Source organism: Elephas maximus, chromosome 11, assembly GCF_024166365.1.
Source record: "Elephas maximus indicus isolate mEleMax1 chromosome 11, mEleMax1 primary haplotype, whole genome shotgun sequence".
Lineage (NCBI taxonomy): Eukaryota > Metazoa > Chordata > Mammalia > Proboscidea > Elephantidae > Elephas > Elephas maximus.
This window is the reverse complement of record NC_064829.1, coordinates 27,679,896-27,705,323: the sequence shown is the minus strand read 5'-3', so window position 1 is coordinate 27,705,323 and position 25,428 is coordinate 27,679,896. Positions and strand designations below refer to the sequence as shown.

At 38.6% G+C, this 25,428-nt stretch overlaps 1 protein-coding gene across 2 annotated transcripts in view; it reads right to left on the bottom strand.

Moving 5' to 3' along the window:
• Positions 1–25,428, bottom strand: part of MIB1 (MIB E3 ubiquitin protein ligase 1) — a 155,300-nt gene that overhangs the window by 68,162 nt on the left and 61,710 nt on the right. For both annotated transcript variants that reach the window (XM_049901937.1, XM_049901936.1), the window contains exons 7-11: positions 24,979–25,162; positions 17,042–17,186; positions 15,322–15,455; positions 4,135–4,242; positions 12–209 (exon numbers count right to left, since the gene is read on the bottom strand). In XM_049901937.1, the coding sequence (XP_049757894.1) occupies positions 12–209; positions 4,135–4,242; positions 15,322–15,455; positions 17,042–17,186; positions 24,979–25,162 (769 nt within the window). The remainder of the gene's footprint in view (positions 1–11; positions 210–4,134; positions 4,243–15,321; positions 15,456–17,041; positions 17,187–24,978; positions 25,163–25,428) is intronic.

The following is a 25,428-nucleotide window of genomic DNA, read 5'->3' as shown; positions in this document are numbered from 1 at the left end:
AAAGGTTCTACCTGGAGACTGGGATGACAGCCGAAGTCCAGTAAAGTCTTCACAACTTGAAGATGACCTTTATTGACCGCAATATGAAGTGGCGTCTGTCTGCGCTTGTTGCGAGCATTCAAATCAGCACTGCCTCGGTGCAGTACTTCTATAACTGCACCTTCATCTCCAAAAGCTGCATGGTGAACTGCTCTATCTCCATCTTTATCCTAAATATTAGCATTTAAATCTGAATTAGTGAATACTTTAGAAAGAAAAATAATTTAAGTTTCTGAAAGCCTGAAGATATATACCAAGAATCAGAAGAAAAGGAAACACAGAATGGAGCTAACAGAGTAACTAGAAACTGAAGTGAACAGTGATTAACTCCAGACATAAATGATGAACCTAGATTCATATACTATAAAAAATCACACCTATATTAGACCGACAATTGTAACAAGTGGTCCAATACTTCATTACACATAATTTATTACCCATAATGGTAAGCCAACATTAGGAAAATGGTTAAATTATAACACACCTATATAAATATTTTTTGCCATTTAAAAAAATTTACAGACTTTTAGTGACTTGAAATATACTCTGGCATTAGTTGAGTGGTTAAAAAATAAAAGGATGCCAAACAATGTAATCTCAATTAGGATTAAAGAAGGAAATAAATCAACATGTTAACACTGGTTATCTTTAGATAGAAAGCATATACTTTTCTAAATATTCAAGAACAGAAAAAATTATTAAATAACACCTTAAACCAAAACCAAATCAAACACATTGCCATTGAACCTATTCTGACACATAGCGACCCCCACAGGACAGAGCAGAACTGCCCCACAGGGTTTCCAAGGAGCAGCTGGAGGATTCTAACTGTTGACCTTTTGGTTAACAGCTGAATGCTTAACCACTGCACCACCAGGGCTCCCAGTAACATCTTAAAATATAAAAACACAGCAAGAGCCAACATAATTCTGTACATCCAGAAGAGGAATCCAATAGGTTTGCCTCTCCTTCTGTAATAGGCATGTTTCTGAAAAGATGAGAGGGTAGGAAAGACTCAATTGCTTACATTTTTAAATATGTTATTAATTCAATAAAACACTTCTTTTTTTAAAAAAAAAGTCTGTATTGCATCATAAACCAGAGAGAATATACACAGTTCATACCAAAAAGAATTTTCATTACCTTGCCAGATGCAAAGAGAGAAGGGTATTATAAAAAGCCACAGTGCAGTGGTTAAAGCGCTCAGCAGTTAGCCAACAGGTCGGCTGTTCAAACTCACTAGCTGCTCCACCAGAGAAAGATGTGGCAGTCTGCTGCCGTAAAGATGTACAGCCTTAGAAATCCTACAGGGCAGCAACTTGTCCTGTGAGGTTGCAATGTGTCAGCAACAACTTGACAGCAGTAGGTTTGGTTTTTGGTTTGGCCTTTTTTCTGATACTACATCCCAAATTTTGGCATCAAGTAGACATGATCTAAGATCTCTTCTAGAGAAATGGTTCCCAGCCAATGATCCCAGCTCCTGGTGGGCTCTCTAGTTTTTCCAAGGGGTTTGAAAAATCCACGCAATAAAACCAAAATAACCTATTGCCATCGAGTCAGCTGCTACTCATAGCAACCCTACAGGACAGAGGAGAACTGCCCCATAGGGTTTCCAAGGCTGTAATCTTTTTGGAAGCAGACTGCCACATCTTTCTCCCATGGAGCAGCTGGTGGGTCTGAACTGCTGACCTTTCAGTTAGCAGACAAGCAGTTAACCGCTGCTTTCTTTATCCACTCAACAAAACCAAAAACCAAACCCACTGCCATCAAGTCAACTCTGACTCACAGCAACCCTACAGGACACAGGAGAACTGCCCCGTAGGGTTTCCAGGGGCAGTTGGTGGATCTGCACTGCTGACCTCTGGTTAGCTAGCTGCCAAGTTCTTAACCACTCCGTCACCAGGACTCCATCCACACAACTGCCAGGATTATTTGAACTATTTTTCAAAGATAACACTGATAACTACTGTTGAAATTAAATGCATTTAAAACAAATAAACATATACTTTACTCAAAGCAGTTACTGAATTCAAAGTAGTGTTTGGTCTTTGCCTGTTTTCTCAAACAAATATTAAAGATAAAACCACTCATGTAGGAGTCCACAACAGTTTGATAATCATTCTTGAAAAGGTAGGAAAACACAACTCAGGAATACTTCTACCTCACTAATATTTCCAGCTGATCCAGGTTACGAGTTTTTGTTTCCTGTCAGTCTTGAGCATAGAGGAACGGCAAAAACATACACCAGTTAAGATTCAACTCTTGGGCCTCTGAGCAGCATTATAGTGCATGAGTAAAAGTGCGTGTGCTTGTGTATCCATTAACCTCTCCAGGAACACATTTTAATACTTCAGAGCCTTAGAATTAGGAAGATCTTCCTAATCTACAAACTGGGCTTTTTTGGTTATAGTTTTTAAGTCTATCTCTAGACACACAAATGTATGAACAGCCCCATTTTGCCAGGCTTAGTGATTAAATTCTGAATCAAAGAAATTTGGTTTTTAAGCCATCTGCCTTAATAGCTATAATCAGGAGGGCTTTGTTTTTTGTTCTGTGTACGTGTGTGTGCGTCTGTGTGTTTATAGTTGCTGCTATTATTATAACTTTTGGATTCAAGACATAAAAGATGGGATATCCAACTGAGGAGATTTCACTACATTCCCCCAGATCACTCTAAAACAACAACTAAATGCCTTCCATTCACAAAATACTAAAATTAACTTAAATAATTCATTACCAAAAAAACTTATCACACACAATGGGTTCTGAAATTCAAAACCAAGTATGCAACTTAAAAACCAAATTCAAATTATATAATCTCATTCATAAAGACATCATATACCTTATAGATGTCTAACATACTACTTTAAAACACAACTTCTTTCCAGGCAATAGAAAATTTCAACATCAAAGATGACTTATTTACCCACAAAACACCATAGACTCTTTAATAGCTGTCCAACAACTCAAATTACATACAAGTAGAGAAAAAAGAAGACACCCTGGTGGCACAGTGGTTAAGCACTTGGCTGCCAATCGAAAGGTTAGCGGCTCAAACCCACCAGCTGCTCCAAGGTAGAAAGATGCGGCAGTCTGCTTCTCTACAGATTTACAGCCTGGGAATCAGGGTCAGTTCTACTCTGTCCTACACGGTTGCTAAGACGGAAACGACTCGACAGCAATAGGTTAGAGAAAAAAGCAAAAGTAATAAACAATCAGAGAAGACACCTCTTTTCAAAACATGTTTCTTTAAAATTAAGAACAGGCTGGTCCACAAACTTTGCCCTCAGAAATTCAAGTCCTTATTACTCTCCCTCAGATGGGAGTGCTTTTTAGATAAAACTGAAAAATCCTGCCTAGTCTTAATTTGATAGAACTTGACTTACTCCTAGTTTTGTGGCAGACTAAAACAAATATGATTTTAACATATTTTTGATAATGAAGATTTAGTTAACTAAGACAAAGCAAGCCATCTTCATACCACATAAATATTCATAACTGAAACTCCAATAAGAAGAAGAAATACTTATTCCCCTTTTATAAGAATATAACCTAAATTATAACATGCATATAGTGATAACCATGCATTCTTCAAAGATCCACATTAAGGTCAAGAAACCCACTGATTCCCTCATGAGAAAAAAAACAAAACTATAAAGTCCTCTGAGTGTCACAGAGCTCAGAAAAGACATTGACCCAGGGGTTCTATGCTTCCCCTTCCCTCAGCCTCCCCCCTAAGATTCCCCCAAGAATCTTAATGGGGTAAAGTCAACTGGGCTCCCAAGAGCATGGGGGTCCTACGATAGAGCAGGAAACTCATCTCTTACCTACACCTAGAGTTGTGCCTAGGAAAATACTCAGCACAGGAAAACAAAAAATACTCAGCACAGGAAAACAAAAAATGCTCAGCACAGGAAAACAAAAAATGCTTCAAGTTACTTACTGTCAAATTTGAATTTTCAACCAAAAATCAGTAAGGTCTTAGGCAAATATTAAACTTCAAGAATGAAAACTATTCATCTCACAAAATAAAAGCATGCATTTCTAGGTCATTAATTTTAACTCAAAAATAATATTCGATCTTAGTGTAATTACCTCTGCTTCTACATCCACATTTTGCTTCAAAAGTAACTTCAAAATGTCAACATGTCCATTCTGACTAGCAGCTTGCATAGCTGTGTGGCCAGCACATTGCCCATTTACCTGAACAAAAAAAGACAGGATGAACATATCACAAATCAGAAAGCGCCAATATACATATAGTGTAGACTTAAGTGCAGCACACTGTATGATTCTGTGAGAATAATTTAGGTTGGTGCTCCATATATCCTAGTACAGATTACTGGAAATTCTTGTCTCTAGACAACAGAAGCAGGCTTTTTAAAAGAGGTTAAAGTCCCATTGTTCAAATAGCTACTGAAGAACTGTTTAGGCAATCTGCAAAGTTGAAAGAAGGGAAGGAAAGATGGAAGGAGGGACGTAGGATGGGAGAGAAATTAAGTTAGTTTTGTGTATTTCCTTCTATTTGTATTATTGAATCTCAGAGTCCATTATTTCAAAGAACAAACCACTGGACTGAACGGAAAACTTTTAGAAAGATACCGGCCACCGTAAAAAAAAAAAAAAAACACCCCATTACCGTCAAGTCGATTCCAACCCATAGTGACCCTATAGGACAGAGCAGAACTGCCCCATAGAGTTTCCAAGGAACGCCTGGCAGATTTGAACTGCCGACCTTTTGGTTAGCAGCTATAGCACTTAACCACTACGCCACCAGGGTTTCCCTAGCCACTACACTACAGTACAAATAAATTCAATTCAACAATACCGAACACCACTATTGGCAACGACCATGAAGGATACATGAATAAGTTAACGGGGAGGCTATATATAACTAACTACTAACTACAAAGGAGTAATTTCCAACCTTTCCTTCACTTTAAGGTGTGCACATCCATGACTTACCCATGAATATAGCAGGGCTTAATGCAATTCATGGAAACCCTGGTGGCACAGTGGTTAAGAGTTCGGCTGCCAACCAAAACGTCAGCAGTTCAAATTCACCAGGGGCTGCCTGGAAACCCCGTGGGGCAGTTCTCTCTGTCCTACAGGGTTGCTATGAGTCAGAATCAACTCAACGGCAGTGTTTGGTTTTTTGGTTTTAATGAAATTCCTTAACTCTACCCTTTTCACTCCCACCCATAAAACCATAACAGATGATTAAAGATGGCAGCTTAACCACAGGTTTATACCCTATCCCTCCCTCCGCCACCCCGAGACCACACTAAAATGGTAGTAAAATAATTTAAAAGGTAAAAAGCTATAAAGACAAAGAGGAAGGGAGAGCTAACATCAGAAAACAAGAAAAAGCAACACATTTTTGAAAGAAAGGTGGAAGAGACATGTTAACTGATTTAACAGGCAAGAAGAAGCCAAAGCCTAAAGAGGACAGGGAAAACAGACAAGCCCAAAGCCTACAAAACTCAAGTCCCAAAGCACATCAGAGGGCACATGAGAGGGGCTCACTTCAGGCCCACTCCTCAAGCTCAAGGATAGAATGTTACCTGCTGTGCATCTAGTCCCTGGATAGGCAAACAGAGGTTTCTTCCCCCAAACAACTAAATAGCAACAAAGAACAGACCCCAACGTGATGGCATTTGAAGACCCCCAGCAGCTCTGCACTCCCAATCGCCATAATGCAAAGTCAGTCAACAAGTCCTGTAAAGATCATGGGGGAAAAATAGAGACAATGCTAGGGGCCCTAATATATGGCATAAAAAGAATACCAAACATAACTAAAAATGCATAAATAGCAGAAGGTAAACAGAGACCTCCTAAAAATTAAACATTTATGCTCATCAAAAGACTTCACCAAAAGAGTAAAAACAAAACATACAGACTAGGAAAAATTTTTGACTACGACATATCTGACAAGGGTCTAATCTCTAAAAGTTATGGAAAACTTCAACACCTCAACAACAAAAAGACAAATAATCCAATTAAAAATGGGCAAAGGGTTTGGGAAGTATGGCTTAAAGGGACTTCTAAGTCAATTGGCAAAATAAATTCTATTATGAAAACATTCTGCATCCCACTTTGAAGTGTGGCGTCTGGGGTCTTAAATGCTAACAAGCGGCTATCTAAGATGCATCAACTGGTCTCAACCCACCTAGATCAAAGGAGAATGAAGAACACCAAGGTCACAAGATAACTATGAGCCCAAGAGAGCAGAAAGAGTCATATGAACTAGAGATTTACATCATCCTGAGACCAGAAGAACTAGATGGTGCCCGGCCACAACCGATGACTGCCCTGACAGGGAGCACGACAGAGAACCCCTGAGGGAGCAGGAGAATAGTGGGATGCAGACCCCAAATTCTCATAAAAAGACCAGACTTAATGGTCTGACTGAGACCAGAAGAATCCTGGCGGTCATGGTCCCCAAACCTTCTGCTGGCCCAGGACAGGAACCATTCCCAAAGACAACTTATCAGACATGGAAGGGACTGGACAATGGGTTGGAGAGAGATGCTGATGAAGAGTGAGCTACTTGTATCAGGTGGACACTTGAGACTGTGTTGGCATCTCCTGTCTGGAGGGGAGATGGGAGAGTTAGAAACTGGCAAAACGAAAGGAGACTAAAGGAGGGAGCGGGCTGACTCATTAGGGGGAGAGTAAATGGGAGTATGTAGTAAGGTGTATATAAGCTTATATGTGACAGACTGACTTGATTTGTAAACTTTCACTTAAAGCACAATAAATATTATTATTTTTAAAAAAAAAAAGGGCCAAGATATGATCAGACACTTCATCAAAGAAGACATTCAGGAGGCTAACAAACACATGAAGAGATGCTCGCGATCATTAGCCACTGCTGCTGATGTTGTTAGGTGCCATCAAGTCGGTTCTGACTCATAGCGACCCCTATGTAAAACAGAACAAAACACTGCCTGATCCTACGCCATCCTCATAACTGATGTTATGCTTGAGCCCACTGTTGCAGCAACTGTGTCAATCCATCTTATTGAGGGTCTTCCTCTTTTTTGCTGACCCTCTACTTTACCAAGCATGATATCCTTCTTCTGGGACTGGTCCCTCCTGATAACATGTCCAAAATATGTGAGAAAAGTATGGCCACCCTTGCTCCTAATAAGCATTCTGGCTATACTTCTTCCAAGACAGGTTTGTTCATTCCTCTGGCAGCCCATGGTATATTCAGTATTCTTTGCCAACAGTGTAATTCAAAGACATCCATTCTTCTTCGGTCCTCTTTATTCACTGTCCAGTTTTCACATGCATATGAGAGGCAACTGGAAACACCACAGCTTGGGTCAGCCACACCTTGGTCCTTTAAAGTGACATCTTTGCTTTTTAACACTTTAAAGAGGTCTTTTGCAGCAGATTTGCCCAATGCAATACATCGTTTGATTTCCTCACTGCTGCTTCCATGGGCGTTGATTGTGGATCCAAGTAAAATGAGCTTCTTGACAACTTCAATCTTTCTTCTGTTTATCATCATGTTGCTTAGTGGTCCAGTTGCGAAGATTTTTCTTTTCTTTATGTTAAGGTCTAATCCCTACTGACGGCTATAATCTTTGATTCTCATCAATAAGCGTTTTAAGCCCTCTTCACTTCCAGCAAGTACGAATGTGTCATCTGCATATTACAGGTTAATGAGTCTTTCTCTAATCCTGATGTCGCATTCTTCATATAGTCCAGCTTCTAGGATTATCTGCTTAACATACAGACTAAATTAGTATTGTGAAAGGATACAACCCTGACGCACATCCTTCTTGACTTTAGACCACACAGAATCCCCTTGTTCTGTTCCATCTGCCTCTTGGTCTATGTATAGGTTCCTCATATGCACAATTAAGTGTTCGGGAATTCCCATTCTTTGTAATGTTATGCATAATTTGTTATGATCTGCACAGTCAAATGTCTCTGCATAATCAATAAAGCACATGTAAACATCTTTCTGGTATTCTCTGCTTTTAGCCAACATCCATTTGATATTAGCAATGATATCCCTCATTGCACATCTGCTTCCGAATCTAACTTGTATTTCTGGCAGTTTCCTGTCAATGTATTGCTGCAACAGTTTTTGAGTGACCTTCAGCAAAATTTTACTTCCATGTGATATTAATGATGCTGTTTGATAATTTCTGCATTCAGTTGGATCACCTTTTTTTGGGCTGGGCATTAATACAGATCTCTTCCAGTCAGTTGGTCAGGTAGCTGTCTCCCAAATTTCTTGGCATAGACAAGTGAGCACTTCCAGCGCTACATCCATTTGTTGAAACATCTCAATTTGTATTCCATCAATTCCTGGAGACTTGTTTTTCACCAATGCCTTCAGACAGTTTGGACTTCTTCCTTCAATACCATCAGCTCTTGATCATATGCTACCTCCTGAAACGGATGAACGTCTCAGCCAATCCTTTTTGGTACAGTGGCTCTGTGTATTCCTTTCACCTTCTTTTGATGATTCCCTCATCATTTAACATTTTCCACATAGAATTGTTCACGATTGCAACTCAAGGCTTGAATTTTCTCTTCAGTTCTTTCAGCTTGAGAAATGCCAATCGTGTTCTTCCCTTTGGGTTTTCTAACTCTAGGTCTTTACACATTTCATTATAATACTTTACTTTGTCTTCTCGAGCCACTCTTTGAAATCTTCTGTCTAGCTCTTTTACTTCATCATTTCTTTTTGCTTCAAGTACTCTATGTTCAAGAGCATTTCAGAGTCCCTTCTGACATCCATTTTAGTCTTTTCTTTCTTTCCTTTTTAACGACCTTTTGCTTTCTTCATGTATGATGTCCTTGATGTTATTCTACAACTCATCTGGTCTTCGGGGCCTTCGGTCATTACTGTTTAATGATCCAATCTATTCTTGAGATGGTCTCTAAATTCAGGGGGAATATACCAAACCAAACCCATTGCTGTTGAGCTGATTCCAACTCATAGTGACCCTATAGGACAGAGAAGAACTGCCCCATAGGATTTCCATGGAGCGGCTAGTGGATTCAAACTGCCAACCTTTTGGTTAGCAACCGTAGGTCACCATAGCTCTTAACCACTGTGCCATCAGGCTCCTCCAGTTAGAATACACTCAAGGTCATACTTTGGCTCTCACCGAATTGTTTTGGTTTTCTTCTGCTTCAACTTGAACTTGCATAGGGGCAACTGATGGTCTGTTCCACAGTGAGCCCTTGGCCTCATTCTGACTGATGACATTGCGCTTTTCCATCGTCTCTTTCCACAGATACAGTCCATTGGATTCCTGTGTATTCCATCTATATAGGTACACCTGTATGGTCACCACATATGTTGGTGAATAAAGGAATTTGCAATGAAGAAGTCATTAGTCTTGCAAAATACTACCCTGCTATCTCCGGCCTCATTTCTATCATCAAGGCCATATTTTCCAACTAGTGATCCTTCTTCCTTGTTTCCAACTTTCACATTCCAACCAGCTAGAAACAGAAATAACATATGATCTAGTAATCCCACTCCTGGGTATATTTCCTAGAGGAATAGGGCTGTGACAAGGATAGACATAGGCACACCCATGTTCACTGCACCATCATACACAATAGCAAAATGATGGAAACAACCTACATGCTCATCAACGGACGAATGGATTAAAAGAACTGTGGTACATACACACAAAGGAATACTACACAGTGATAAAGAATAATGATGAATCTGTGAAATATCTCACAACATGGATGAATCTGCAGGACATTATGCTGAGTAAAATAAGTCAATCACAGAAGGACAAATATTGTATGAGACCACTATTTTTAAAAAAGTAAAAATAAAAATACATTTACACACAGAAAGTAACATTCTTTGATGACTGCCAGGGATGGTAGGGGAAGGGAGGGAAAACCACCAATTAGATAGTAGACATGGAAACCCTGGTGGCATAGTGGTTAAGTGCTACGGCTGCTAACCAAAGGGTTGGCAGTTCAAATCCACTAGGAGCTCCTTGGAAACTCTATGGGGCAGTTCGACTCTGTCCTATAGGGTCACTATGAGTCAGAATCGACTCGGCGGCACTGGGTGGGTAGAGAGTGGACATGTTAACTTTGGGGCGGTAAAGACAATACACAATATGGGTAAGTCAGCACAACATGACCAAGGCAAAGAAAGACACTGAGAGGCATGCAGGAATAAAAGGCAACAAAGGTAAATACTACAACATATATAATCAGGCAACAACAGTATTAACAAAAATTTACAAGTAGATACACAGGCAGATATGTATGCTGGATAGGTATGGGAGGGCATATGGGAGTACACACACGTGCATATAAAGAGTAAGTTGTAGATATTTCTACATACATATTTGTATGTGCTGCATGTATAGTCATATATACAAAGGAGAACACAGGCAGCCCAGTCAGGGAAATTGCTTGGACATATAAACACTTCACAGGACTGAGTTACTGGGCTTGAGAGCTGGGGACCATAGTCTTGGGGGGCCTCTAGGTCAACTGGCATAACATAGCACATAAAATCAATGTTCCACATTCTACTTTGGTGAGTATCACCTAGGGTCTTAAGCACTTGCAAGTGGCCATCTGAGATACAGCTACTGGTCTTTTCCCATCTCAAACAAAGGAAAGAGAAGAAAACCAAAGCCTGAAGGGAGCAATTAGTCCAAAGGATCAATGGCCCACATGAACCATAGCCTCCATTAGCCTGAGACCAGAAGAACTAGATGGCGCCCAGCTACCACTACCAACTGCTCTGACTGGGATCACAACAGAGGGTCCTGAACACAATGCAAACTCATAAAAAAAACCAGATTTATTAGTCTGATAGAAACTGGAGAAACTCCAAGACTATGGCCCTTAGTCATCCTTCTAACTTGCATCTGAAGCCACTCCCAGAGATCACCTGTCAGCTACACAACGGACAGCCCTATAAAATAAAAAATAACACCTGTGAGAAAAGTGCTCCTTACACCAATCAACCACATGAGACCAAAAGGGCAACATTTACCCAAAAGCAAAGATGAGAAGGCACGATGGGGCAGTAAAACTGGATGAATGGAAACAGGGAACTCCAGGTGGAAATGGGAGAGTGCTGACACATTGCAGGGATTGCAAACAATGTCACAGAACAAACTGTGTATAAATTATTGAATAGGAAACTAATTTGCTCTGTGAACGTTCACCTAAAGCACAAAAATAATAATAAGGAAAATTTCCAGATATGAAAGACATGATTCCAAAATAAAAAGGCGGGGCGGGACCAAGATGGCTGACTAGGTAGAAGCCACCTTGGATCCCTCTTGCAACAAAGACTCGGAAAAACAAGTGAATCGATCACATACATGACAATCTACGAACCCTGACCATCAAACACAGATCTAAAGAGTTGACCTGAGTGACAGAGACTGAGAACGAACAACTACGGGGAAGCAACGACTGCTCTTGGAGCCTGGAGCCAGCGTCCCAGTCAGGAAACCTTAGTGCCGGGCTTTGGACTGGGCGCAGGGGAGCTGAGCACGGCATCCTGAGACGGCGCAAACATGGGACGCAGCCCTAGCCCCCAGAAGTGACCTCGGAAGAAGTCCAGCCAGTGCACGCAGGCAGCGAAGCGGGTGACAGGAGGAGAAGTCACCGGGAGGCAGCGACTGGTTTTGGAGCCTGGAGTGCGGCATCCCAGCCGGGGAACCTTGGTGCTGGGCTTTGGACTGAGAGCGGAGGAACTGACCACAGCTTCTGAGACTGCACAAGCACTGGACGCAGGCCTGACCCTCGGGGGCAATCTCGACCCAGTCAACGCACACAGGTTACACACCCCTCGGGAATCTCAGATAAAACAGTCATCACCAAACAAGATAAGTAACTTTGTCTATATTCCAGGGTGCTACTCTCTCCTATTTATTTGATCCCTCCCCTCCCCTTCCCAGGTGGCTTCATTAACATTGGAATTTCCTGAGCCAGAGAGTGAACTGCCTCGCAGTTTTTCTTTTTTTTTTTTTGGTCTTTTCCTAACCCATTCTCCTGGCCCGAGAGAAGCAGCTACAAAAAACCCAGGGACCAAAAATCCTTCCCTAATTGGACTAAAAATACAGAACCAGCTCCAGCCAAGCATATGTGATCCACAGTCTTGGGCTTTCATCCCTACAGGGAACAAGGTGGCTATTATAATGCAAAGGCAATTCTGATAGGGATCTGTCTGTAATTGTTTTAGAGGATTACTGGAAAGACAAGTTTCCCAGGTCTGATATCTCCGGTGTATTCAACAGAGCCCTCACTGACACACAACAGGGAACTGAGGGCTGAAGCTCCCCCCAGACCACCTAGCCTCTTGCCTTAGGGGTCTAAGGAGGGTGACACCTACCAATCTGTAGAGGTACTGGCATTGGGGGCCTAAGGTACAGCTGCAGAGCCCACCCACCAAAGTACTTTAGGAATAGAGACACAACTACCTCACTAGCACTTGGGGGATGCCTGTCAGCATCCTGCCCCCCCCTGGAGTGTGAACCCCTGCTGCTACTAGAATCCGGTGCACACAACTATCACCACTAGTTCTCTAGGTGGATAGGTGACAGTCTGCACCACACACTTAATGACCCAAAATCAGATTCTACTCAAGAATAGTGAATGGACTCTTAGGCTTATATATCTGGTAACAGCCCAAACCAGCTGGTAACAGCACGTAAGTGATTCAAGGGCTACAACAATCAAGACAGTGCACTCTAGTAGCCCATCTACATATACTGAAAGAAAACAAAACAAGATAAGACTCAGTGAGCAAATATAAAATAAATCACTACAATATCTTAGAGATGGCTCAGAGACAGCAGTCAATATCAAACCACATAAAGAAGCAGACCATGATTGCTTGTACAACTCCCCAAACTAAAGAATCAAAATCTTTCCAAAATGAAGACACAATCCTGGAATTGCCAGATGCAGAATATAAAAAACAAATTTACAGAATGCTTCAAGACATCAGGGATGACCTCAGAAATGAAATAAGGCAATCTACAGAAAAAGCCAAGGAACACACTGATAAAGCAGTTGAAGAAATCAAAAAGATTATTCAAGAACATAGTGGAAAAATTAATAAGCTTCAAGAATCCATACAGAGACAGCATTCAGAAATCCAAAAGATTAACAGTAAAATTACAGAATTAGACAAAATAAAAAGGCTAAAACATTAAAGGATAAAAACAGATCAGGGCACATCACCGTGCAAGTTCAGAATACTGGCAAAAAAAAAAAAAAAAGAGATCCTCAGGCTGAGAGAAAAAATACAGCTCACATGTAGGATCAGAAATCTGAATGGTTTAGGTCTTCTCAACAGCAATTTTGGGTATTAGAAGACAATGGACTATTCCAAAGAAAAATGATTCCCAACCTATAATTCAATTCCCATTCAAAATTTAAGTGTGAGGTTAAAAAAAAAAAAAAAATCAGACATAAAGGTAAAAGACTTATTTCTCACACCCTTTATCTAAAAGCCACTAAAGCCTGTGCTTCACCAGAGAGTAAACACAGAAATGGGGTACAGAAAATAAAGAAGTCCAACAGAGAAGCAACGTGAACGGACTCCTCAGGATGATGGGCTTTAAGTGAAGAGGGCGACTTGTCCAGGCTGGAGCACCTCAGAAGGAACTGATAGAAATGTCTCCCAGAAGATGAAATGATGTCCTGAGAGATGAGCTGAGAGATTTACACAATTAGAGAGTGGCATGAGGAAAAAGTTGTAAGAACAAAAGCAAATTTTAATTCTGTCAAGGGGACTGACTGGGAAAGAACATGAGTGAATTTTGGGGGATTTTTTTAAGGAAAGGTTCTACATATTGATAGAGGTGCAGATTATGTTAGTACATGCATCTGTCAAAAAGTGATCCATGTTATCTCACTGTGTGTAAATTACATCTCAAATTTTTAAAAAGGACAATAATGAACCCCAAGGAAAACAAAAAATTGTGTAGGAAAACACAATCTAAACTCCACAGCTCCAATATGAACACCATTTACATAATAACATGCACAGCTAATTCTAATCTAAACAAAATTACAATATAATCATATTAAGAAGCTCAGGAAGAGTGCAAGGGTGTGTGCACGTATCAAAAGATAACTCCTAAAACACCCAGAAATAACAACAGAGGTATGTTATTGGAAGATGTGGAGGTAAATAAGAATAAAAATCAGCTAAAAATAGTTGCCTGTGAAGATGGGGAAAATGGGCTTGGAGAGATAGGGGATGTTGTTTTTCATGAACAAGCATTGTAGAACTACTTTTCCAAAAAAAAAAAAAAAAAAATTTTTTTTTATGACACTGTCTAAAAAAAATAAAAATAATTAAAAGAAGAAAAATATAAGTATAATAAAATATAAATCTGCTTGATTCACTATAAAGGAAATCTGACTCAAACTTATTCTGCACACAAGAAACACTTGCTACTTTAATATCTAAAACGAATTATTTGTGACATAGCTGACAACCAATTAAGGAATCACTGTGCTGTGGTGCTGCAACTAATCTCTAATAAAGCTAGAAGGCCACGTGAGCCCATAAGAAACAAGACATCTATACCTTACAATTACAGATCTGATCTTCAAACTGTCTAGCAAATTTAAAAACAAACATACAAATGTGTGGCAACAAAAGTTCTTCTAACAGTGACGGCGCTTCAAATGCCACTGTAACTATACTCTCCCGGCCAGCATTAAACATCAATGGCAAAGTCAATGGACAAATAAACTAGAACCAAAGTGGTCCATTTAAAATATGGCTTGTGTGAACAGTAAAATTACAACATAATCTGTGAAGATTTGCAAAATGTATGGTTTCTAACTGATCTACATTTTAAATTGTGAAATAGTTAACTTTCATAGGGAGAAGAAAAGTTTAAAGTTTTGAAAAGAGAGAAAAGTCTCCATAAAATTTACTGAATTATATTTAAATGACACTATAAAATATTTACATGAGAAAAATTCACAAAAAGACACCGACCACTTAAAACCCTTGCATATTAAAAAGTGTAAGTTTGGCCAATCACAAAATTAAAAGGTATACTGTTAAATCAGAAAATGTTAACGTATTTTAGAAATGCACACTGAAGAACGAGGTCTGGTATGTGCTTTAAAAGCACCTGAGAAAAACAAGAAAAAAGGAATATATGAAGCACGTGACAAAATCTTCATATAATGTGGCAAAATGTTAATAAATGTTGAAGTATATGGCTCATTATATTTTCTCTATTTTGGTGTATACTTCAAAATAATTTTTTAAATGCTCACATCCACATCTGGTCTCTTTAGCAAATCTTCCACTTTAGCAACGTCTCCATTGGCAGCAGCCTTAACTAATTCTTCATTGAGGTCACCAGATTCCTGGGTTTCAAATAATTTCTTCAGGAGTTGGGAGAGTCTTTCTGTAAAGCAACAAAAAAAGCTACTATAAAGGAGAATGTCAAGCCTTAACTACTAACAGATAAGCATTATATATACTCCTAGAATATCTACTTTTCCTATTTTATTATTTCTAGTTAAATTTTTTTTGTACTGTGCTATATAGATAATATACCCACACAAGTTGTAATTATTAGTATATGAAACTGCATTAAATTCAAGCCAATAAGTATTCCAAGTTTTTTTCAAATCATATATTTCAAATTATAATTTTATAAACAGTATAGGTTACTTACTAAAAAGAGTTCAAGATTTAAAAGTCATACCAAAGATATTATGAATGAACACACAACAATGGAAGTGTCACAATGATGCAAACTTCCTTTCAGGTTTCAACCATACCACGGTGACTCTCAGAACACTAAATATTACAGACCTTGGAGTAATTCAAGTTAATGATTATGCTTCAAAAGCAACATAAGGTTTATGACAACATTACAGGCTCTGAGGAAATACTTTAGAGAAAATTAATTTTTAGTTGAAATGGTCATGTTAAGTGCTAACGACAATACTTCAACAGGTGCCAACTGACTGGTTTTGACTAAAACAAAAAGAACCAAGGCTGAATTTTCATAGTCCCTTTCATTAAATATTTTTTCAATGGCATTGATCAATAGAAATGCCGCCACGTTCTATTCCTTAATTCTTAGGTCTACTTATTGGAAAAGAAAAGAAATCACAAAGTGAGACAGAGGACAAACACCAAGTCCATGTTATTTTAGAGCAGGATATTAATCATCCCTCCTTTAATCTTTACATAGTCAGCCTGTTGTGATGACGTCTGACCCCATGGTAAAAATGCACACTACCTGATTTCAGCTTTAAGCAGACTAGCAAATGACAGCAGAAGAGCAGAGACAGAGCATAGTAGTAAAAAGGAGATACAAATAGGAGGTCGTCCAACCATTTACACAGTTACGGTTCTGTCTTCTGGAAGACAACAGTATACAGACAGTAATTTGTAATTTGTCACAGAATAAACTGAGTCCGTGTATATGAAGCTGGAGCACAGGAATGAAAGACTCAGCGCATGAGTCCATCCAACCATTCAGCATAATCATGTCAACATGGTTCTCTACTCATTGTGGCATATGTAGTAACTTAAGAGAAAGAAACGTGGCAGACTTATAAAGCTATCCAGGAAGAAAGCCATCTGCTAGCAATAATGCTGGAAATAAATAAAGCAGTGTAAGACAGTGATGGCTCTTTGGCAAAAAACGAAAAGTTCTGACTGAAGAATCAAACGTTGAATTTTAGGTATCTCAGATCTGATGTGGAGAAGCCCTTGATATGCTCAAGAAAAAAGTATGTATTTACGAAACTTTTCCAGGGAGTGTCTCGACCAGAATAAGTGATGTTCATGATATGGAAAAGAAAAAAAAAAACATCCTTCAGTGAAAGTTTAAAAGGTGAGTAACATTCAAATGAGGCTATGTGATCAGGAGAAAGCCAAGAACACATAAAGCATTACCTGTGTGAAAATTTGAGAATATGCAAAGGTTCTAATGTAAACCATATTATTTTTAAAGAAACAAAACAGAAAACATACCACCAGATGCATTGCTAATGGCTGATCCTGCAGATGCCACCTTGGAAACGGCTGCTGGGTTATATGTCCAAGATGTTCCACAAACTTCCACCTTTAAATCACTGTCTGAATAAATCTGTTGTACTCGGCCAACTTTACCTAAAGTCTTTAAAAAAGAAGTCAGATTAATGCTTCCAAGTCTAAAGTACATACTATAAAACTAATCACCAGTTTTTATCTTTTAATAATCTTAATTTTTCTTTGATCCTAATGAAAAAACTTTTAAAGGATAATCAAGTTCAAACAGTTTATTAGGGGCAAACTTTAAGGAATATCTCTAAAAATATATTTTGATCAATAAAACTACTATACATCTACAAGAATAAAAAAGCAAAAATAAATTATGCAGAATCTTATTCATAAAACTTAGTTTTTTAAGCTATCTTATACTACTTGAGAACTAGTAGCTCAAGCAGTATAAAATCCATCATCAATCTTGCTTAAAATAATAAAATCTAATTTCTAACAAAACTATTTAATCTGAAAAGGGTTCTAGCTACATCTATGTTTAAATCCTTTTTCGCAATCGCTCCTGATTCCAAAACAGAAACCAGTGTAGAAACAGCATGCTTATTAAATATATGGAATAAAAGAGCAATTAGGTATGTATCACAAGCTGCAGCAGCAGCTCTTACCCTATGTCAGGCACTACTGTTCTAAGGAGGCCTGGTGGCGCAGTGGTTAAAAGTGTCTCTGCTAACCAAAAGGTCGGCTGTCTGAATCCACCAGCCAATCCTTGGAAACCCTATAGAGCAGTTCTACTCTGTCCTATAGGGTTGCTATGAGTCAGAATTGACTCGATGGCAATGTATTTGGTCTCACTGTTCTAAGAACTTTACAGGTATTGACTCATCTAATATTTGCAACCCTGAAGGATAAGTGCTACTATTAGCCCCATTTCAAACTCAGGTTCAAAATCTATTTAGCACAATACCAAATAACAATTACTGGAACATTAGTGAAGGGCAGTAATAATATTTAACTACCTCCTAACACAGAGGAGTGCTTGCCCTTGACCTTTTTTTCCCCCTTTGACATCTCCACAGCATATGACCCTATCTTTTTGAAACCATTTCCTTGATTTCCAGATGCTACTCTAATCTTTCTGCCTGTTCCTTCCCTTCCTCCACTGGCAGGCTCCTTTTCCTCCTTCTGATCCCTAAATTTGTTTATTCTCTCAAGTTTTTATTCCTTAGTTTTTTGCTCTGCTTTCTTAGAAATTTAATCCACTTTGAGAACTATAACCTTTATTCCAAAGGCTCTGAAATACGATTCTCTAGCCCTATTCATCCCTGACCCAGATCCTCCCAACAATAATTCTAGTTTTTAACTTCTCGTTAGCCATTTTCTCTTGGATTTTCCCATCATCTCAAACTCACCTTCTTTGTTTTTTCCCCACTAGCGCCCCCACCTATTCTCCCCTCCTGTATTATTTCAGTATCTATGGTACTTCTAAAAGATAAAAACTTTTTTTTTAACATAACTGTAATACAATTATCAACCTGCCCAAAATTATGAACAATTCTATATTATAAAATACCACTCAGTGTTCAATTTCCAATTATCTCATAAATGACACAACTGTTTTCAGTTTGTTTAAATCGAGATCTATACATACATATTGTTTCTTTGCAAATTATTTGAAGAAACAGGGTTCACTTGTACCATAGTTTCTTACTATCTGAATTTTGTTGATTGGTATAGTTTAATTCATACAGTTTTATAGTTTGTCTGTCCTCAGTATTTGCTCAGGGAAAACCCTTCAATTGCTTTGTTTTGTGGCATTTTGTTTTGTTTTGAAAGATAAAATACATCATGAGTTCAAATACTCTTCCAATTCAAATTTAAGACTTCTAGTTTTTACTTTTTCTATATTACATCTGTATCTGTTTTTCCCACCTCCAATAATTCTAGCTGTTAAGGTCACTGGGGTAAGAGAATTGGATTTATCACACAAGTACTCATCTGGTTTTATTGCCCACATAACATTCTCAGAATAACACCATCAAGACTACCACAAACAATAAGATTCTGAAAACTGTTAAAGATTACTTTGCCCATCCAGTTGTTTGGAGTATACTCCTACTATAAAGATAAAAACACCCCAAAACCCACTTAGAAATCACTTAAAATTTTCTGTATAGTTATGCCAACTAGAAAATTTTAGGCTCATTTGTTCTGTATTATTTATCATTTTTAGGACTTCCTTTTTTTAAACTTAATTTTGTTTTATAATTGCATAAAATACATATGTAGTTTAAAATCAAATTTACAAAACAAGTTCTATTTAAAGAAGTCTCCTTTCTACTTTTGTCCCCTTTATTCTATTCCACTTTGTACAGATAACACTTTTTTGTAATTTTATGGTTAATCCTTCCATGTTTTTTAAATATAAAGTTTATATTGTCCTAACAGCTATGTTTACCCTAATACTTTTATATAACTCTTGTTACCTTTTTTCTTTTCCCTAAATTTTGTTGTTGTTGAAAATATACACAGCAAAACATATACCAATTCAACAGGTTCTACATGTTCAATTCAATGACACTGATAACATTCCTTGAGTTGTGCAACCATTCTTCACCCTCCTTTTCTGAGTTGTTCCTCTCTCATTAACATAAACTCACTGCCCTCTAAGGTTCCTATCTTTCAAGTTGCTGTTGTCAATTTGATTCCATATAAATAGTTCTTAAAATAGCATAATGCTCAATACAGACCTTTTTTTATTAGTTAACCTAAACTATTATTTGATCTCAAGAAGACTTCAAGGGATATTTTTGGTTTAAGGGTTAAAGACTGTCTTAGGACAATAGTTTCAGGGGTTCATGCAGCCCCTATCTCCAGAAAGTCTTTCTGTTCTGCATTTTTCCCCTTTTTATCAGGATGGTTCTATGGAATCTTTGGTTAAAACATTCAGTAATGGTAGTTGGGCATCACCCAGTTCTTCTGGTCTCATGGCAAAGGAGGAAGCTGTTCATGGAGGCAGTTAGCCACACATTCCATATCCTCCTCCTATTCCTGACTCTCCTTCCTCTGTTGCTCCAGGTGAACAGAGACCAACTGTTGTGCCTTGGATGGCCCCTTACAAGCCTGTAAGACCCCGGTCACTATGCATCAAACTAGGAAGTAGAACAGAAACACTAAAAAGGCCAATTAACAGGGAGGTTCAATGAAACCATGACCCTAAACCTCCAAATGAAGCAACCCAATCCCATGAGGAGTTTGGTTGTACATAAAAGCAGCCTCAGCAGCTACTCTTTTTCTGGTTGTTGTTGTAAAAGTATCACACAATTTTTTCCATTTCAACTTTTTACAGGTGTACAACTTACTGACAGCAATTACAGTAATCAGTTGTAGAACCCTACCCCTTGTTTCCTCTTTTTAAAAAAAATATACATTGGCTACTGGTTTCCCACTACAAACAATGCTGAAATTGGTCACTGGTATCCTCTTCCCCTTACTCTCCTTCTCCAATATTTTGATTTGAAATAAAAAGTATTTATACCAATCAATAACTAAAAGGCAATCAAAAAGCTTATTAAACTATTCAGACACTTCCTCCATCCCTGCCCCATTTTTAATAGCTGTACTTCATATTGCTACAGCATATAAAACCAGCTGTCATCGAGTCAATTCTGACTCACAGCAACTCCATATATAACAGAGTGTAACTATACTCCCAGGGTTTTCAATGGCTGATTTTTCAGAAGTAAACTTCCAGGCTTTTCTTCCGAAGCACCCCGGGTGGACTCAAACTGTCAACCTTTCGGTTAGTGGCAGAGCACATTAACCAGCCAAGGGCACTGTTATAGCACACAGTGCTTACATACTCTTATCCTTTTCTTTTTAACCATCACATAATCTGTGTTCTACAAGTAAATATATATTTAAGGCTCATCATCAGTTCTAAAGTTGATATCTCTCCTGTCATTTTGGTTGTCTGAAACTCATTCTCTAGTAGACTGCTCAGAAAACGTTCATGGGAACAAGATTCATTGAATTTTTACACGTTCATAGTAGTGTATAGCCTTTATACTTCAAAGTCAATCCTTAATTTACATTTTCTTTCTGTGAGTGCTTTAAATAAATGTTATTTCATTATTTTCTGACATCAAACACTGGTATCACACTAGTCAATCACATAAGCCCATGAATACCTGTTAGGTATTTTGGAGTTCTCCTGTTCTCAGGCCCATGAGATGCCCCATGAGTTCTCTCTGCTTCCATACAAACAGATGCAGATTAAATAGGTGTTAATAGTTTATATTCACCCATTCACATTTTTACTCTTTCAGGATTCAACGGGCCACTTTGCCATCTTGCTTTGTTACAGACACTGTGGCTTTTTTTGGTTATGCTAATCTAGTTGGCTGCTTTTATCAAGAGGATTTGGGAAGATTCAAAACGTACATTACCACTAATGAAATCCCCAAATTCCTCTCTAGAAATTATTTAGAAATTTTACTTAAATGGCAATTTAAATGGCAGAAAGAGTATTCAGACTTCAAAATAAGCCAGATCTGGGTTAAAATTCCAGTTAAGAATCTTAGCTCTGGATTTCCTTATCTTTAAAGTAAGGATAGCACCACATCACCTACTTGAAATGTTGCTAAGACAAATAAAGTTTCTATGCGTATGTAGGTATTTATGTGTATGTATATGGATGTTTGTATGTGTCTATGTATATATATGTCATTTAGCGTAGTACCTAAAACAACTAGGCACCCACCAGACATTAGCTACTCTAAAGTGTCATTGCTAATGGGAGAAACAAAAACACCTTGACTAAAAAAAATCTTAAAATAGTATATATAGGTCCCATCCAAAAATCAAACCAACTGCCACTGAGTCAGTTCTGACTGACGGTGACCCCATGTGTGTCAGAGTAGAACTGTGTTCCACAGGGTTTTTGATGGCTGATTTTTCAGAAGTAGATCGCCAGACCTTTCTTCCAAGGTAACTCTGGGTGGACTACGTGAAAAAATAACATCTTAAGCAACATCATACTATAGTGAGGCTTGAAGTACATCAATAATTTTTTTTTTTCCAAACCAACTTTAAAATCAAAAGCAAACAAAATACAGAGAACTCTTATTTATAATTAAATTTTAATTTAATTTTTTGGACAAAAACAAAGATAAAATGTAGCTCCTGAAAAACATATGCTAACTATCACTCATTAACTTTATTCAGTATCTAACTAGAGCAATAAAAACTAAATTGTCAGCAGCATCTATGAAGCATAAAATGCCTTTGAATGAAAGGATCCATAACAATAGAGATTTTTTTTTTCTCCCATTTTGTTCACTGTTGTTATCCCTGAGCCCTTAATAGGCACACCATATGTGCTCCAACCTCCTCTGAGAGAACAAGGCAAGAAGGATGGATGGACTGATGGAGGGACAGGACAATAGGAAGGACAGGGAGGGGGACTGACAGAATGGATGATGGCCTAGATGGGTCAGCAGCTGGACTGGATAGGAAGAAAAGGAGGTACTGGACAGGATGGGGGACTACACAACATAGCAAGGTGAGCAAGATGGGATACCAAGTGGGTTGGCAATAGAGCTACATAGGACAGGGGGCGAAGTAAGCAATGGGAATGGGGGCTGGACAGGATAGGAGTTGGGGCTAGATGAAACAGGAGGGGACAGCAGGTAAAATGGGGTAGGACAGTAGACAAAATGGTAAGGTGGAGGGGAGTGGGATACAGGATAGAACAGAATGGGAGGTATTAGGACAGAATGCGAGAGTACAGGAGAGAGGGTCAGAAAAACCAGAGAAGGGACAGATGGAGAGATGGATGAAGAGAGGGCAGAACAAACAAATATGTTTGTCGTTGCTGAATATTTGATGAAAAATATACTGAATATATAAATAAATAAATAAACTGTAGCTCTTTGGGGGCAAAGCTACACATTCTTAGCTGCTCTTCCACACTATAAGTTTTAGGGAGGCATATCCACAAACAAGGAATTCTGAGAAGGTCCAGTGCTGCTAGTGACTGGATGAGCACTTATGTACTTAATTCTGGGGCTAAGTATCAGGGAAGCCTCTGTTGCCTTACACATACATTGCATTCTTCAATAGCACCTTTATCACTAATCATGTATTCTCAAAAATATTAGCTACAGTCCTTTCTAGACCTTCTGAGGCTAATTTAATTAGAATAAATTAAAAAACAAAAGGCACAAGTATGCTGGTTGTTGTTGTTAGGAACCGTCGAGTCAGTTCCGACTCACAGCGACCCTATGCACAACAGAACAAAACACTGCCCAATCCTGTGCCATCCTTACAATCGTTGTTATGGTTGACCTCACTGTTGTAGCCACTGTGTCAATCCACCTCCTTGAGGGTTTTCTTCTTTTCCACTGACCCTGTACTTTGCCAAGCATGATGTCCTTCACCAGGGACTGATCCCTCCTGACAACATGTCCAAAGTATGGAAGACCCAGTCTTGCCATCCTTACTTCTAAGGAGCATTCTGGTTGCACTTCTTCCAAGACAGATTTGTTCATCCTTTTGGCTGTCCATGGTATATTCAATATTTCTTGCCAAGACCACAATTCAAAGGTGTCAACTCTTCTTCGGTCTTCCTTATTCATTGTCCAGCTTTCACATGCATATAATGCGACTGACAATGCCATGGCTTGGGTCATGCGGACTTTGGTCTTCAAGGTGACATCTTTGCTCCTCAACACTTTAAAGAGGTCCTTTGCAGCAGATTTGCCCAATACAATGCATCTTTTGATTTCTTGACTGCGGCTTCCATGACTGTTGATTGTGGGTCCAAGTAAAATGAAATCCTTGACAACTTCAATCTTTTCTCCATTTATCATGATGTTGTTCGTTGGTCCAGTTGTGAGGATCTTTGTTTTCTTTATGTTGAGATGCAAACCACACTGAAGGCTGTGGTCTCTGATCTTCATTACTGTTTCAAGTCCTCTTCACTTCCAGCAAGCAACGTTGTGTCATCTGCATAACACAGGTTTTTAATGAGTCTTCCTCCAATCCTGATGCCCATTCTTCTTCATATAGTCCAGGCTCTTGGATTATCTGCTCAGCATACAGATTGAATAGGTATGGTGAAAGGATACAACTCTGACGCACACCTTTCCTGACTTTAAACCAATCAGTATCCCCTTGTTCTGTCTGAACAACTGCCTCTTGATCTATGTAAAGGTTCCTCATGAGCACAATTAAGTGTTCTGCAATTCCCATTCTTTGCAATAATATCCATATATTTGTTATGATCTACACAGTCGAATGCCTTTGCGCAGTCAATAAAACACAGGTAAACATCCTTCTGATATTCTCTGCTTTCATCCAGGATCCATCTGACAACAGCAATGACATCCCCAGTTCCACGTCCTCTTCTGAAACCAACCTGAATTTCTGGCAGTTCCCTGTCAATATACTGCTACAGCCATTCTTGAATGATCTTCAGCAAAATTTTGCTTGCATGTGATATTAATGATATTGTTCTATAATTTCCGCTTTTGGCTGGATCACCTTTCTTGGGAATAGGCATAGATATGGATCTGTTCCAGTCAGTTGGCCCGGAAGCTGTCTTCCATATTTCTTGGCATAGACGAGTGAGCACCTTCAGCACTACATCCGTTTGTTGAAACATCTCAATTGATTGTCCATCAATTCCTGGAGCCTTGTTTTTCACCAATGACTTCAGAACAGCTTGGACTTCTTCCTTTAGTACCAACAGCTCCTGATCATATGCTACCTCTTGAAATGGTTAAACATCGACTAGCCTAGCTTCTCACAAAAAGAGTACAATTCAACGAAGGTTTATACTAACTTAGTTTTTCAAAATTTAATTTACTTTTTAAAAACTACATAAATATCGTGTAATTCCTAGTCAAAAACTATTTATATATACTTACTGGAAGCATAGCTTCAGCCCATTCTCCATGTCCTCTCTGTAGAAGTTTAATTCTTTCCAGATCATAACAAACTTGTACAAGATCACCAACTTGGAACTGGGAGGTGCCTCCTTCTGCACCTTGAGCAGCATCCCCGCTTCGGACAACATTTGCTTTAGTGAGAACAGCAGGATTGAAGGTCCACCTACAAGATCAAAACTAAATTCAAAATGGGTAAGCTTACCTAGTTTTAATAAAACATTCTAAGCGAAATATCTGCCAAATCCAGGGAGAAAAACTTTGTAACAAATCAAGAGTAAAGCAACCCTTTGCAATTACATCTTGAATGATTTGAATGTCTTTTTTTGTAATTTTAATATACAAATTTGGACAAAGAGTCACCCCAACACAAGTATTAACATCTTAGTAAATCTCTACCTAGATTTAGTCTCCCATGCTGGCACATTTTTA